The sequence below is a fragment of the Cebus imitator genome, unplaced genomic scaffold (genome assembly GCF_001604975.1).
Source record: "Cebus imitator isolate Cc_AM_T3 unplaced genomic scaffold, Cebus_imitator-1.0 Scaffold602, whole genome shotgun sequence".
Classification (NCBI taxonomy): domain Eukaryota; kingdom Metazoa; phylum Chordata; class Mammalia; order Primates; family Cebidae; genus Cebus; species Cebus imitator.
In genome coordinates, this window is record NW_016107917.1 from 815,343 (window position 1) to 832,852 (window position 17,510).

The following is a 17,510-nucleotide window of genomic DNA, read 5'->3' on the forward strand; positions in this document are numbered from 1 at the left end:
GAGTTAGTTTTTGTATAAGGTTTAAGGAAGGGGTCTCGTTTCTGTTTTCTGCATATGGCAAGCCAGTTTTCCCAACATCATTTGTTAAATAAGGAATGCTTGTTTTTGTCAAGTTTGTTGAAGCTCAGGTGGTTGTAGATGTGTGGTGTTATTTCTAAGGCCTCTGTTCTGTTCCATCAGTCTATATATCTGTTTTGGTACCAGTACCATGCTGTTTTGGTTACTTTATAGTTGTAGTGTAGTTTGAAGTCAGGTAGCATGATGCCTCCAGCTTTATTTTTTTTTGCTTAGGATTATCTTGGCTATACGGGTCCCTTTTTAGTTCCATATGAAATTTAAGGTAGTTTTTTTCCTAATTCTGCAAAGAAAGTCAGTGGTAGCTCAATAGGATTAGCACTGAATCTATAAATTACTTTCTGCAGAGTAGTCATTTTTACAATATTGATTCTTCCTATCCATGAGCATGGAATTTTTTTCCATTTGTTTGTATCCTCTCTTACTTGCTTGAACAGTGTTTTGTAGTTCTCCTTGAAGAGATCCTTCACATGCCTTGTAAGTTGTATTCCTAGGTGTTTTATTTTCTTTGTAGTAGTTGTGAATGGGAGTTCACACATGATTTGGCTCTCTGCTTGTCTATTATTTGTGTATAGGAATGCTTGTGATTTTTGCACATTGATTTTATATCCTGAGACTTTGCCGAAGTTGCTTACCAGCTTAAGGAGTTTTTGGGCTGAGCTGAAGGGGTTTTCTAAACATATAATCGTGTCATTTGCAAACAGAGACAATTTTACTCCTCTCTTCCTATTTGAATATCCTTTATTTCTTTCTCTTGCCTGATTTCCCTGGCCAGAACTTCTAATACTGTGTTGAATAGGAGTGGTGAGAGAGGGCATCCTTATCTTGTGTCGGTTTTCAAAGGGAATTCTTCCAGCTTTTGCCCATTCAATATGATACTGGGTTTGTGATAAATAGCTGTTATTTTCAGATATGTTCCATCAGTACCTAGTTCACTGAGAATTTTTAGCATGAAGGGATGTTGAATTTTATTGAAGGCTTTTTCTGCATCTATTGAGATAATCATGTGGCTTTTGTCATTGGTTCTGTTTATTTGATGGATTACGTTTATTGATTTGCATATGGTTTTTTTTCCATTTATTTATTTTATTGCATTATAGGTTTTGGGGTACATGTGAAGAACATGCAAGGTTGTTGCATAGGTACACATGTGGGAGTGTGATTTGCTGCCTTCCTCCCCATCACCTACATCTGGCATCTCTCCCCTTGCTATCTCTCCCCAGCTCCCCACCCCCCACCGTCCCTCCCCTATTTCCCCCCAACTGACCCCAGTGTGTAGTGCTCCCCTCCCTGTGTCCATGTGTTCTCATTGTTCAACACCCACCTATGAGTGAGAACATGCGGTGTTTGATCTTCTGCTCTTCTGTCAGTTTGCTGAGAATGATGGTTTCCAGGTTCATCCATGTCCCTACAAAGGACACAAACTCATCGTTTTTGATGGCTGTATAATATTCCATGGTGTATATGTGCCACATTTTCCCTATCCAGTCTATCATCGATGGGCATTTGGGTTGTTTCCAGGTCTTTGCTATTGTAAACTGTGCTGCAATGAACATTGGTGTGCACGTGTCCTTATAGTAGAACATATGTTGAACCAGTCTTGCATCCCAGGGATGAAGCCGACTTGATCGTGGTGGATAAGCTTTTTGATGTGCTGCTGGATTCAGTTTGCCAGCATTTTATGGAGGATTTTTACATCGATGTTCATCAGGGATATTGGTGTGAAATTTCTTTTTTTGTTGTGTCTCTGCCAGGTTTTCGTATCAGGATGATGCTGGCCTCATAAAATGAGTTAAGGAAGAGTCCCTCTTTTTCTATTGTGTGGAATAGTTTCAGAAGGAATGATACCAGCTCCTCTTTGTGCCTCTGGTAGAATTCAGCTGTGAATCTGTCTGGTCCTGGGATTTTCTTGGTTGGTAGGCTATCAATTACTGCCTAAATTTCAGAACTTGTTATTGGTCTATTCAGGGATTCGACTTCTTCCTGGTTTAGTCTTAGGAGAGTGTATGTGTCCAGGGATTTATCTATTTCTTCTAGATTTTCTAGTTTATTTGCATAGAGGTGTTTATAGTATTCTCTGATGGTAGTTTGTATTTCTAGGGGATCAGTGGTGATGTCCCATTTACCATTTTTTATTGTCTATTTGATTCTCTCTTCTTCTTTATTAGTCTAGTTAGTTGTCTATATATTCTGTTAATCTTTTCAAAAACCAGCTTCTGGACTCATTGGTTTTTTTGTGTCTTTATCTCCTTCAATTCTGCTCTGGTCTTAGCTATTTCTTGCCTTCTGCTATCTTTTGAATTTGTTTGCTCTTGCTTCCCTAGTTCTTTTAATTGTGATGTTTGGGTGTTGATTTCAGATCTTTCCAGCTTTCTGATGTGGGCATTTAGTGTTACAAATTTCCCTCTTAACACTGCTTTAGCTGTGTCCCAGAGATTCTGGTATGTTGTCTCTTTGTTCTCACTGGTTTCAAATAACTTCATTATTTCTGCCTTAATATTGTTATTTACTCGATAGTCATTCAGGAGCAGGTTGTTCAATTTCCATGTAGTTGTGTTGTTTTGAGTAAGTTTCTTAATACTGATCTAATTTGGTTGCACTGTGGTCTGAGAGAGTGTTATGATTTCCATTCTTTTGCCTTTGCTGAGGAGTGTTTTACTTTCAATTATGTGGTCGATGTTAGAATAAGTACTATGTGGTGCTGAGAACAATGTATATTCTGTTGATTTAGGGTGGAGTGTGCTGTAGATGTCTATTAGGTCTGCTTGGTCCAGGACTGAGTTCAAGTCCTGAATATCCTTGTTAATTTTCTGTCTCATTGGTCTGTCTAATATTGACAGTAGTGTGTTAAAGTCTCCCATTATTATTGTGTGGGAGTCTAAGTCTCTTTGTAGGTCTCTAAGAACTTGCTTTATGAACCTGGCTGCTCCTGTATTGGGTGAATATATATTTAGGATAGTTACCTCTTCTTGTTGCATTGATCCCTTTACCATTGTGTAAAGCCTTTCTTTGTCTTTTTTGATCTTTGTTGGTTTAAAGTCTGTTTTATCAGAGACTAGGATTGCAATCCTTGCTTTTTTTCTTTTTGCTTTCCATTTGCTTGGTAAATATTCCTGCATCCCTTTATTTTGAGCCTATGTGTGTCTTTGCTTGTGAGATGGGTCTCCTGAATACAGCACACTGATGGGTCTTGACTCTATCCAATTTGCCAGTCTGTGTCTTTTAATTGGGGCATTTAGCTCATTTACATTTAAGGTTAATACTGTTATGTGTGAATTTGATCCTGTCATCATGATGCTAGCTGGTTATTTTCCTCATTAGTTGATGCAGTTTCTTCATGGTGTCATTGGTCTTTATATTTTGGTGTGTTTTTGCAGTGGCTGGTACCAGTTTTTCCTTTCCATATTTAGTGCTTCCTTCAGGAACTCTTGTAAGGCAGACCTGGTGGTGACAATTCCCTCAGCATTTGCTTGTCTGGAAAGGATTTTATTTCTCTTTCCCTTATGAAGTTTAGTTTGGCTGGATATGAAATTCTGGATTGAAAATTTATTTATTTATAAATGTTGAATATTGGCCCCCACTCTCTTCTGGCTTGTAGGGTTTCTGCAGCGAGATTCACTGTTAGTCTGATGGGCTTCCCTTTGTAGGTAACCTGACCTATCTCTCTGGTTGCCCTTAATGTGTTTTTCTGCATTTCAACCTTCAAGAATCTGACAATTACGTGTCTTGGGGTTGTTCTTCTCATGGAGTATCTTAGTGGCATTCTCCATATTTCCTGTATTTGAATGTTTGCGTGTCTTGCTAGGTTGGGGAACTTCTCCTGGATAAGATTATGAAGTGTGTTTTCCAACGTGGTTCCATTCTCCTTGTCACTTTCAGGTACACCGATCAATCGTAGGTTTGGTCTTTTCACATAGTCCCATGTTTATTGGAGGCTTTGTTCATTCCTTTTCACTCTTTTTTTTTTTTTTTCTAATCTTGTCTTCATGCCTTATTTCAGTAATTTGATTTTCAATCTCTGATACCCTTTCTTCTGCTTTATCGATTCAGCTGTTGATACTTGTGTATGCTTCACAAAGTTCTTGTGCTGTTTTTCAGCTCCATCAGGTCATTCATGTTCCTCTCTAAACTGGATTTCCTGTAACCTTTTATCAAAGTTGTTAGCTTCCTTGCATTGGGTAGAACATGCTCCTTTACCTCAGAGGAGTTTACTATTAACCACCTTCTGTAGCCTACTTCTGTCAATTCGTAAAATACATTCTCCATCAAGTTTTGTGCTTTTGCTGGGAGGAGTTGCAATCATTTGGAGGAAAAGAGGCATTCTGGTTTTTGAAATTTTCAGCATTTTGTGCTTATTTTTCCTTATCTTCATGGATTTATCTACCTTTGGTCTTGAGGCTAATGAGCTTTGGACTGGGTTTTTATGTGGTGGTCCTTTTTGTTTGTCGTTGCTTTCTGTTTGTTAGTTTTTCTTCTAAAAGGCCCCTCTTCTGCAGGTCTTCTGCAGTTTGCTGGAGGTTCACTCCAGACCCTGTTTGCCTGACTATCATCAGTGGAGGCTGCAGAACAGCAAATATTGCTGCCTCCTCCTTCCCCTGGAAGCTTCGTTCCAGAGAAGCAACTGGCCTGATGCCAGCCAGAGCTCTTCTGTATGAGGTTTCTCTTGACCCCTGTTGGGAGGTCTCTCACAGTCAGGAGGCATGGGGGTCTGGGACCTACTTGAGGAGGCAGTCTGTCCCTTAGCAGAGCTGGAGTTCTGTGCTGGGAAAATCCTCCTTGTCAGGATCAGCTGCTCTCTTCAGAGCCGGCAGGCAGGAAAGTTTAAGTCTGTTGAAGCTGTACCCACAGACACCCCTTCCCCCAGGTGCTCATCTCCCAGGGAGATGGGAGTTTTATCTATAAGCCCCTGACTGGGGCTGCTGCCTTTCTTTCAGAGATGCCCTGCCCAGTGAGGAGGAATCTAGAGAGGCAGTCTGGTCACAGCTGCTCTGCTGCGCTGTGGTGAGTTCCGCGAAGTCCAAACCTCTTGGCCCTCCTTAGCACTGTCAGCGGCAAACTGTGTGCTCAAGCGTCAGTAATGGCGGACACCCCTTTCTGTCCCAAGCTCAGTCGTCCCAGGTTAACTTCAGACAGCTGTGCTGGCAGTGAGAATTATGAGCCAGCAGTTCTTAGCTTGATGTGCTCCATGGGAGTGGGACCCACTTAGTGAGACCACTTGGCTCCCCAGCTTCAGTCCCCTTTCCAGGGAAGTGAAGAGTTCTGTCTCGCTGGGGTTCCAGGCTCCACTGGAGTATGAAAAAAAAAAAAAAAAACCACTCCTGCAGCTAGCTCAGCGTCTACCCAAACAGCTTGAAACCCAGGGCCCTGGTGGTGTAGGCACATGAGGGAATCTCCTGATCTGCGGATTCCAAAACCATGGGAAAAGTATAGTACCTGGGCAAGGTAGCACAGTAACTCACAGCTTCCCTTGGTTGAGGGAGGGAGGTCCCCCAGCTCCTTGCACTTCCCAGATGAGACACATCCAACCCTCCTGCTCTCCCTCTCTGGGCTGCACCCACTGCCTAACCAGTCCCGATGAGATGAACTGGGTACCTCAGTTGGAAATGCAGAAATCACCTGCCTTCTGCATTGGTTTCATTGGGAGCTGCAGATTGGAGCTGTTCCTACTTGGCCATCTTGCCAGATCCCCCATTAGTGTTTTAAATTTTCTTTCTTCTTTTCTCTCTCTCTTTTCCCTCCCTCCCTTCTTTCCTTCCTTCTCCCCTCCCCTCCCCTCCACTCCCCTCCCCTCCCAACTTTTTTGCCCAGGCTAGAGTGCAGTGTTGTGATCATGGCTCACTGCAACCTCCACCTCTCAGGTTCAAGCAGTTCTCCCACCTCAGCCTTCAGAGTAGCTGGGACTACAGGCAGGCACCACTATACTCAGTTAATTTTTAGTAGAGACCGGATTTCACCATGTTGGTCAAGCTGGTGTCAAACTCCTGACCTCAAATGGTTCACCCGCCTGGGATACCCAAAGTGCTGAGATTACAGGTGTGAGCCACCACACCCAGCCTATCGTTTTTATTATAGAGCTTTTCACCTATTTGGTTAATTCCAAAGTATTTAATTTTATGTGTGGCTATTGTATTAGCCACATAATGTATTGTATACAAAGTTATTGTATTGTATACAAAGTTATTGTATTGTAACATGGGAATCCTTTTTTTTTTTCTTTTTCAGACTGTTCACTGTTGGCATATAGAAATGCTACTGATTTTTATATGTTGATTTTTATATCCTGCAACTTTTCTGAATTTATTAGTTCTAATTGTGTTTTGGTGGAGTCTTTAGGTTTTTTTTTTTTTTTTAAATATAAGATCATATCATCTGCAAACAAGGATAAATTTGAATTCTTCTTTTCCAATCTGGATGACTTTTATATCTTCCTCTTGTCTGATTGTTGTAGTTAGGACTTCCAATACTGTGTTGAATAACAGTGGTGACAATGGGCATCCTTGTTGTATTTCAGAGGAAAGGCTTTCAGTTTTTCTCCATTCAGTATGATACTAGCCAGTGTCTGTTGCAAATGGCTTTTATTATGTTGAGGTATGTCTCTTCTATCCCCAGTTTTTTTAGGGTTTTTAGCATGAAGCTATGTTGAATTTTATCAAATGCTTGTTCAGCATCTATTGAAGCAATCATATGGTTTTGTCCTTCATTTTGTTGTTATGATGTATCACATTGATTGATTTGTGTATGTTGAACCATCTTTGCATCCAAGAGATAAACCCCACTTGGTCATGATTAATGATCTTTCTAATATATTGTTGAATTTGGTTTGCTAGTGTTTTGTTGAGGATTTTTGCATCAATATTCATCAGAGATATTGGCCTGTAATTTTCTTTTTTCGATGTGTCTTAGTCTGTTTTTGGTATTTTGGAAGTTGATATGGTTTGGCTGTGTCCCCACTCAAATCTCATCTTGAATTGTAGCTCCCATAATTCCCATGTGTCATGGGAGGTACCTGGTGGGAGGTAATTGAATCTTGGTGGCAGGTCTTTCCCATGCTATTCTCATAATAGTGAAAAAGTCTCATGAGATCTGATGGTTTTATACAGGGGAGCTCCCTTGCACACACTCTCTTGCCTGCTGCCATGTAAGACATGCCTTTGCTTCTCCTTTGCCTTCCACCATGATTGTGAAGCCTCCCCAGCCATGTGGAATTGTGAGTCCATTAAGCCTCTTTCCTTTATAAATTACCTAGTGTCAAGTATGTCTTTATTAGCAATGTAAATACAGAAGTACTCCCTCCTCTACTATTTTTTGGAATAGTCTCAGTCTTTAAATGTTTGGTAGAATTCAGCAGTGAAGCCATTGGGTCCAAGGATTTTCTTTAATGGGAGATTTCTTTTTAGTACAGCCTCAATCTCATTACTTGTTCTTGGTGTGTTCAGGTTTTGGATTTCTTCCTGGTTCGATCTTGGTAGGTATGTGTCTAGGAATTTGTCCTTTTCTTCTAGATTTTCCAATGTATTGGCATATAGTTGCTCATAGTAGCCACTAATGATCCTTTGAATTTCTGTAGTATCAGTTTTAATGCCTCCTTTTTTATTTTTGATTTTATTTATTTGGATCTTCTCTCTGTTTTTCTTAGTCTGGCTAAAAGGTTTGCCAGCTTAGTTTAACTTTTCAAAAAAACAATTTTGTTTTACTGATTTTTTTTTTTTTTTGAGACTGAGTCTCACTCTGTTGCCCAGGCTGGAGTGCAGTGGCATGATCTCAGTTCAGTGCAACTTCTTCCTCCCAGGTTCAAGTGATTCTTATGCCTTAGCCTCCTGAGTAGTTGGGACTGCAGGCACACCAGGCTAATTTTTGTACTTTTAGTACAGACAGGGTTTTACCATGATGGTCAGGCTGGTCTCAACTCCTGGCCTCAAGTGATCCACCCACCTTGGCGTCCCATAATGCTGGGGTCAGAGGTGTGATCACTGTCCTGGCCTTCTTTGATCTTTTATATGTATTTTTTTCATTTCAATTTCATTTATTTCTATTCTGATCTTTATTATTTCTTTTCTTCTACTAATTTTGGGTTTGGCTTGTTCTTGCTTTTCTAGTTAAGGTGCATCATTAAGTTGTTTGGATTTTTTTCTCTTTTTTGATGTAGGCACTCATAGTGATAAAATTCACTCTGAGTAGTGCTTTTGCTGTATCCCATATGTTTGGTATGTTGTGTTTTCATTATCATTTGTTTCAAGAAATTTTTCAGTTTTCTTCTTCTTGTTATCCTTTGCTCTCTCCTTCTCCTTCTTTTTCCTCTTCTTTTTTGAGATGGAATCTCCTTCTGTTGCCCAGGCTGGAGTGCAGTGGCATGATCTCTGCTCACTGCAACCTTTACCTCCTGGGTTCAAGCAATTCTCCTGCCTCAGCTTCCCAAGTAGCTGGGATTGCAGGCACCTGCCACCACATCTGGCATGTGGTGTATTTTTATTTAATTTAATTTATTTAATTTATTTATTTATTTATTTATTTATTTATTTATTTTTGTTTGTTTGTTTGTTTTGAGACAGAGTCTCACTCTGTTGCCCAGGCTGGAGTCCAGTGGTGCCATCTCAGCTCACTGCAACCTCTGCCTCCCAGGTTCAAGAAATTCTCCTGACTCAGCCTCCCAAATAGTTGGGATTACAGGTGTGCACCACCACTCCTGGCTAATTTTTAAAAATATTTTTAGTAGAGACATGGTTTCATCATGTTGACCAGGCTGTTCTCAAACTCCTGACCTCAAGTCATCCATCTCCCTCAGCCACCCAAAGTTCTGGGATTACAGATGTGAGCCAGCACACCCGGCCTAATTTTTATATTTTTAGTAGAGATGGGATTTCACCATGTTGGCCAAGCTAGTCTTGAACTCCTGACTTCAGGTGATCTTCCCACCTCGGCCTCCCAAAGTGCTGAGTTGTAGGCATGAGCCACAGTGCCTGGCCTCAGTTTTCTTCTTAATTACTTTATTGACCTGCTTTTTAACTTTTTGTTGTTTTTATTTATATCTTATTGTACTATGCCTTAAAAAGTTGTAGTTACTATTTTTGATTGGTTCATTGTTTATTCATTCTACTTAGGATAAGAGTAGTTTATACACCAGAGTCACAGTGTTATAATATTGTGTTATAATGGTGTTATGGTGGTTTTTTGCTTTTGTACTTACTATTACCAGTGAGGTTTGTACCTTCAGATAATTAATTTTTTTTGAGGCAGAGTCTCACTTTTGTCACCCAGGCTGGAGTGCAGTGGTACAACTTGGCTCGATGCAACCTCCACCTCCCAGGTTCAAGTGATTCAGCCTCTCGAGTAGCTGGGATTATAGGCATCTGACACCATCCCCAGCTAAATTTTGTATTTTTTAGTAGAGATGGGGTTTTACCATGTTGGCCAGGCAGGTAAATTATATAACTCTATTTAATTAGGGTTGGTTTATGGAGATGATCTTGTTCCTTTGTTTGGAACATCTTTGCCTGGTTCTTCATTTTCCTTGACCCACTGTTGGTGCCTGTCTGTTAGACAAAGAAGGCACCTCTCTCATTCTTTGTGGGCCTGTCTTGCACAGAAGGGCCCTCACCAATTAGCCTTGCCAGAGATTCTTGGGGCCTCTACCACCTCTTTCTCTCCCCAGAGAGAAGCTGGAAGCTGTGGTTTTTGTCTGCTTGTTCTGTGCTGAGCCAGAGTGGGGAGCCATGGCATGTACCAGCTCAAGCCACTGTCTGCCATTCTCCCCTGAGCAGCTAGATTTTGCCAGACCTATCAGAACCTCAAGAGTAGTGAGACATATGCAAGTTCTTTTGGCAGCCCTGTTGAAGTTGGGGCACTGGAGGCACAGATCAACTCTTTCCCTCCCCAGCAGGAAGCAAAGAGGTGGAGTTTTTTCATCTATGGAGGTGTTTGTCATGATTTTCATGAGGTTAGCCTGCCCTGCATCCATCCCTATTTACCTTCCAGGATCAGGACACTGCTCAGAACTACAATACACTGCTGTGAATAGATTTGTCGAAACTATGGTACATGCAGTTCCATCTGACTTCTGCATTATAACTCGCTGCTTGGATTCTCTTGTACCATATCCAATTTGTCATTTGGGACTTCCTGGAACATTATATAGGAAAATGGTTATCTTTGTGACCGTGGATAGAAATTACGATTTATAACGTAATTTTAGTCTCTCACTAAACCTGTTTGCCTGATTTTGCCAGGCCCTTTTGACACTGTTTTTGATATTTTGGCTCTCCTCATTGAAACCAACCTCTGCAGTTTGAATAGTTTTCTTTAGCCTGCAATCAGAGCTATACTGTAGCACTCTGAATGCTTTTGGCTCATTTCTTTCCTCTCTGCTGTTTTTTAGTTGTCTGAGTGTCCTAGCTTGTCACTTGTTCCAAATCCTTCCTGATATAACCAGTATAGTGGAAAGCACAGGATTTCAAATCAGAAAGCCTGAATTCAGGTCCTAGCTTACTGCTTTCTATTTTGTCACCTTCAAGAAGTCACTTCATCCAGCAAAGAGGCCTGATTTTTAAAAAGTCACTTCATTTTGTTAAATCTTAGTTTCCACATCTCATGAAATAAAAATATCTTTCTTACGGAATAGATTGAAGATTAAATGAGATTGCATGTGAAAAAGATTTGAGACTGGGAAGCAGTGTGCAAATGTTAATTTTATTGTCATTTCTGGTTCTTTTCTCACTAAAGAAGTTGCATATAATTATTGTGACTTGGAGTAAAATCTTGAATTGATCTTGGCAGGTCTTTGAGCTGCTTTGGCTTTTGAATGACTGGTTGAACTGATGGAGGTCACAGGGAAAGACTTGGCGGGACTGTTGATAGATTTTTACATGTTGTAACAGAAGCTTCCTTCGTCAAGGACAGGGAAAATGTTTATTTTCTATTATGCTGTGCCTAGAATGTCATCTACTTAATCAGAATTAATTGATACAGATTAACACGGCTGCCTCAATCGAGTGACCTCCTAGTTTTAACTAGGATGCATCTTATTTCAAATCAAATGGATGAAAATCATGTTGTAAATCATAGTTTCTTTCTGTAGCCAGGAAGATAATGTAATAGTTTTTCTCAAAATGTACAATCTTGCTTGATAAAACCTTCATACAGTTTGTTGTTTTCTCATCTCGGGAGTAGACTGCATTTTGTATTTGAGATAGAGTCTTGCTCTGTCGCTCAGGCTGGAGTGCAATGGTGTGACCACAGCTCACTGCAGCTTCAACTTCCCAGGCTCACGCAATCCTCCTACCTCAACCACCCGAGTAGCTGGGACCACAGTGTGGGCTACCAAAGCTGGCTAATTTTATTTTTTTTGTAGTGATGAGGGTCTCCCTATGTTGCCCAGGGTAGTCTTGAACTCCTGGGCTCAAGCAATGCTTTTGCCTTGGCCTCCCAAATTGCTGGGGTTACAAGCATGAGACGCTTTGCCCAGCCATAGACTGCATTTATAGAAGTTCTTTTAATCAGGTGCAGTGGCATGCACCTGTAATGCCAACTACTCAAATGGTAGGATCACTCCCACCCCAAGAGTTTGAGGCCAGGCTGGGCAACATAGCAAGACCCTGTCTCAAAAAAAAAATAGAATTTCTTTTCTGAGCTTCTTCCAGATGCAAATCTCTTTTTCATAGTGTAATTCTCAACCTTTCAGCTATGTGATCTCTATCACTTATCCAGCTTTGCTGACTGAATTTTCTGCTAAAGGACTGCAATGCTGTCATTGCCTCAGCTGGTGTCAGTGAAGTTGCTCAGTCGAATAACACTGAAAATATGTTTTGAAAGGACCAGAATTATTATTATTATTATTAATTTTTTATTTGCACTTATTTTATGACTGGCAAGAGTAAACAATTTTCCATATATTTATTTGTTTTTTTTTAATTTTATTGCATTTTAGGTTTTGGGGTACATGTGAAGAACATGCAAGATTGTTGCATAGGCACACACGTGGCAGTGTGATCTGCTGCCTTCCTCCCCATCACCCACATCTAGTACTTCTCCCCATGCTATCTCTCCCCAACTCCCCTTCCCCTGCTGTCCATCCTCTATTTTCCCCCAACAGACCCCAGTGTGTAGTACTCCCCTCCCTGTGTCCATGTGTTCTCATTGTTCAACACCCGCCTATGAGTGAGAACATGCGGTGTTTGATATTCTGCTCTTGTGTCAATTTGCTGAGAATGATGGTTTCCAGGTTCATCCATGTCCCTACAAAGGACACGAACTCATCGTTTTTGATGGCTGTATAATATTCCATGGTGTATATGTGCCACATTTTCCCTGTCCAGTCTATCATCGATGGGCATTTGGGTTGTTTCCAGGTCTTTGCTATTGTAAACAGTGCTGCAATGAACATTCGTGTGCATGTGTCAAAAGGACCAGAATTATTAAGACAAAAATGAGTTAATAAAACATTAACCATTTAAGAGAACATTCACGAATCAAAATACATGTCTTCATAGTCTCATAAACTATGTAACCAAAAACTATAATTGGTATTCTACAATAACATCTTAGGATTTTTTTTTTTTTTTGAAAGACAAGGTCTTGCTCTGTTGCCCAGTTGGAGTGCCGTGGCATGATCACAGCTTAACTGTAGCTTCTATCTCTTGGTCTGGAGTGATCCTCCCACCTTAGCCACAGAGTAGCTGGAACTACAGATGTGAGCCACCATGCCCAGCTAATTTTTATATTTTTTGTGGAGATGAAGTGTCACTATGTACCTCAGGCTGGTCTCAAACTCCTGAGCTCAAGGAATCCATCTACCTCAGCCTCCCAAACTCTTAGGATTATAGGTGTGAGTCATCACGGCCAGCCAGGATTTTTTTTTAAAGGAACTCAAATTAAAAATTTATATTGGTGGCATGTGCCTGTAGTCCCAGCTACTCGGGAGGCTGAGGCAGGGGAATTGCTTGAACCTGGGAGGCGGAGGTTGCAGTGAGCTGAGATTGGCCACTGTACTCCAGCCTAGGTGACAGGGTAAGACCCTGTCTTAAAACAAAACAAACAAAAAAAATTTATATTGGGATTTTGTTTTCAAAAATATTTTTAAAAATCTGTTTTTAAACAATATTTGTATTTTTAAAAACATCAATTTTAAAACCTCCCTGATTCTGTTATCAATATTTTGAACAAGGGCTATATAAATATATGCCCCTCAGCCCAGTATTTACCTAATCTTAGAAGAGTCAGGATATTTAATATCAGTCTTTCCATTAAACAATTTAAGGGAGAAAGAAAGATAGAGGTTTTTTTTTTCTTTTATTTTTGAGATGGAGTCTCACTCTGTTGCCCAGGCTGGAGTGCAGTGGCCAATTTCTGCTCACTGCAACCTCTGCCTCTGGGGTTCAAGCGATTCTCCTGTCTCATCTTCCAGAGTAGCTGGGACTACAGGCATGCACCACCACGCCTGGCTAATTTTTGCATTTTTCTTTTCATATATATTTTTTCACCTAACGTGTTTAAAATGTGTGGCATTTTAACATAATTGAACATAATTTGCTTTGTGAAGTCTTTATCTGAATCTATATTCTTATGTTTAATTAGATTTTTAATTTTTATTTGTATGCTTACATAGTAGGTATATATATTTATGGGATACATGAGATTTTGATACAGACATGCAATGTATAATGATCGCATCAGGGTAGATAGGCTACTACCTCAAGCATTTGTTTAACTGAAACTTTTTTAGCTGATTTGTTGTTTATTGTAGCAGGGTAAAAATTCTGTTTATTTTAGCAGTTTAAAAATCTTTTGAAAGGTGCTTTTATAGTACTGTTATGAATATTAATAACATTTTTGCTAATTTGAGGCTCAGGAATGTTGCAAGAAATTAGAACTATGTAGCTTATGGACATTTCTGTTACGAGTTTGAAAAAAACCCTCAATTTTGATAATATGAGGGGCATCAATTGTGATTCTACTTCATGGTTATTGTTTAGTTTTAGTTTTTTTTTTTTAAGACAGAGTCTTGCTCTGTCACCCAAGCTGGAATTCAGTGGCATGATCTGAGCTAACTGCAACATCAGCCTCCCAGGCTCAAGCGATTCTAGTGCCTCAGCCACCCCAGTAGCTGGGATTACAGGTGGGCACCACCATGCCCAGCTAATTTTTATATTTTTAATAGAGATGGAGTTTTGCCATGTTGACTAGGCTGGTCTCGAATTTCTGGCCTCAGATGATTTGCCTGCCTCAGCCCCAATGTGCTGGGATTATAAGCATGAGCCACTGCGCCTGGCTGAGTTTTAGTTTTAGGTGTTTTTTTTTGTTTTGTTTTTTGTTTTTTTGGGATGGTGTCTTGCTGTGTTTCCCAGGCTGTTTCAAACTCCTCGGCTCAAGGGATCCTCCTGCCACAGACCCCTGAGTAGTTGGTACTATAGGTGTGGAACATCATGCCCAGCTAATGCTTGGGTTTTAAGGAATTCCATGGTCTAGTAAGATTCAGCTATACGGAGTCTGGAGCTCAGACCACTTAGAAAATGGTGACATCATTTGTGCAGATTCAATAGCTGGTTAATGTTGTTGCTAATTGAGCATGTCATTTTTTTCTCACAAAGTAAGGTCAAGGCTTCAGAGCCAGCAGTGAGTTATGTCTGTCTAATGCTTGAAAACATTAGTAAGTTTTTCAGTTTTACAGCGCACATATGTGGATCTTCTTTCAGAATTTCTACATTTTCTAGTTTTGAAGATGTTGTTAAGTTTGGTTTTGTAGGGGTTTTTTTGTTTGTTTGTTTTAGAGAAAGGGCCTCACTCTGTAGCCCATGCTGGATGGAGTACAGTGGCAGGATCATAGCTCACTGTAGTCTTGGACTCCTGGATTCAAGTGATCCTCCTAACTCAGCCTTTAGAGTAGCTGGGGCTACAGACACGTGCTACCAAGCTTGGCCTGTTTGGTACTTTTAAGATTACCTTAATAATATTACTATTTATGAAGTCAATGCATTTTACTTTCTGAGAATAAGTAATGATTAAGTTATAAATAAGTGACTCCCAAAGAATGCAAATTTTATTTGAAAACTATACTCTAGCTTAAAGAAACTTTAAATCTCCAGTTTGGTTTTACTCTAAGGATCAAGTTTCTTCAGGCTGTATTCATTTGGCCAGTGACTTAGGAATATGTTTAAAAATGATTTGTTACTTTTAGCCAATGGTAATAGTTCACAGCACATTTATCATCCATTATTATTTCAGAAGTTACTGAAAACCTGGTTACAAATGATAATTCACCTAACGTACCAGAGGCAATTGATAGACTCTTCAATGACATAGCAAATATCAACAGGGAGTCTATGGCTGAAATGTCAGACACTCAGGTTAGTATAAAAATAATTCTGTTTATGATAAGTTTTGATGATTCTTCATTTTAACCAATGTATTATATAAGTAAAAAAGTGGTCTTCATGCTTAACCATTGCTAAACATATAAAAGTCTAATTTTGGATGCTCACATCTAATTTAGGGAAAATAAAATTTTAGAAACCAATTGAAAAATATGTGCTCAAGTTTAATTTATTATTTATTTATTTATTAGTAATATTATGCCTGATTAATATTTATTAACCTCTCCAGGCTTCCGTTTTCTCATCTGTTAAATGATAATAGTAATACCCACCTCCAAGTGTTGTTGTGAATAGTAAACAAAATAACATATATAAGGTCCTGGGCACATACTAGTTGTCTTTTCCTTCCCTTTGCAGCAAAGTAGTTGAGCCACCCAGTAGTGGAGAACTCAGTTGACTATAAGCCTTCAGAATTGCTTTTTTTGGGGGTAATTTTCTAATGTTTAAATGAAGGTCTGTTACTTACTTAATATGGAAATCGTCTTGAGATTCTGAAACACATTTGAGAACATTTACCTTGGGCAAATACTTCCATTTGGTGACTACTTATATGGAAAGGTGAGAAGAAAGTTTATTGCAAACCTGTCTCCCTCTTTATATATATATATGTATATATTACATATGTGTTTATGTATATATAAATAGCGTTATTTAGATATAATTTACATACCATGCAATTCACCCATTTCAAGTATACAATTCAATAGTTTTTAGTATTTCAGAGTTGTTGTGCACCCATCACCAGTTAGTTAATTTTAGAATATTTTAATCACCTCAGAAAGAAACCTCACACCCATTCACAAGCACTCTCCATTTCCTCCCATCCTCTTCCCTCCGTCGCCCTCATCCCTAGGCAATCACTAATCTACTTTTGGTCTGTATGGTTTTGCCTAATGAGGACATTTTATATAAACAGAATCATACAATGTGTGTTTTTGTGACTGACTGCTTTCACTTAGCACAATGTTTTCAAAGTTCATCCATGTTGTTGCATGTATCTGTACTTCATACATTTTTATGACTGAACAATATCCCGTTGTATGGATATACCATATTTTGTTTGTCCATTCATCTATTGATGAATGTTTTTATTGCTTCCACCTTTTGGCTGTTATGAATAATGCTGCTATGAATACTTATGTACAGATTTTTATGTTTTTATTTGTCTTAGGTTTGTACCTAAGAATGAAATTGCTAAACTTTTGATGAACTGCCAGATTGTTTTCTAGAGTGGCTGCACCATTTTACGTTACCACTAGCAGTATATGAAGGACCCAGTTTTTCCACCTCCTTGCCAACATTTGTCATTATTTGTCTTTTTGATTATAGTCATTCTAGTGGGTATGAAGTGTTATCTCATTGTGTTTTTTATTGTGGTAAAATATACATAACATAAAATTTAACATCTTTACCATTTTTAAGTGTATAGTTCACTTGTGTTAAGTATGTTCACATTGTTGTGCAGCCATTCTCCAGAACGCTTTTCATCTTGCAAAACTGAAACTCTTTACCCATTAAGCAACTCCCCCTTGCCCTCTAAAATTCTTGTGAATTTTGGGATCAGCTTGTCAATCACCATTTTACTTTTTGTCTCTACAAATTTGACTACTCTTGGTACCTCATGTAAGTGGAATTATATAATAATTGTCTTTTTGTGACTGGTTTATTTCTCTTAGTATAATGTCTTCAGGGTTCATTCATCTTGCAGCATTTGTCAGAATTTCCTTCCTTTGTACGACTGAATAATCCATTGTATGTGTATACCACATTTTGTTTATCCATTCATTTGTTGATGGACACAGGTTGCATCCACCTTTTGCCTATTGTGAATAATGTTGCTATGAGCATTGGTATGGAAATTTCCCTTCAAATCCCTGCATTCAATTTTTTGGATATATACCAAGAGTTGGAATTGGCTGTATCATATGGGAAATCTGTTTTTAATTTTTTAAGGAACCGGCATACTGTTTTTCATAGCAACTGTACCATTTTACATTTCTATCAATAGTGAACAAGGGTACCAGTTTCTTCACATTATCACCAATACTTGTTGTTCTGGTTTTTTTTTTTTTT

The 17,510-nt window shown here is 39.2% G+C and overlaps 1 protein-coding gene across 1 annotated transcript in view; it reads left to right on the forward strand.

Annotated features, from left to right (window-relative positions):
• The window catches only part of LOC108294777 (testis-expressed protein 11), a gene marked incomplete at its 3' end in the record, with an annotated part of 231,744 nt that overhangs the window by 16,197 nt on the left and 198,037 nt on the right, over positions 1 to 17,510 (forward strand). The window contains exon 3 of the mRNA XM_017516729.2: positions 15,289 to 15,410. Coding sequence (XP_017372218.2) covers positions 15,289 to 15,410 — 122 coding nt within the window. The remainder of the gene's footprint in view (positions 1 to 15,288; positions 15,411 to 17,510) is intronic.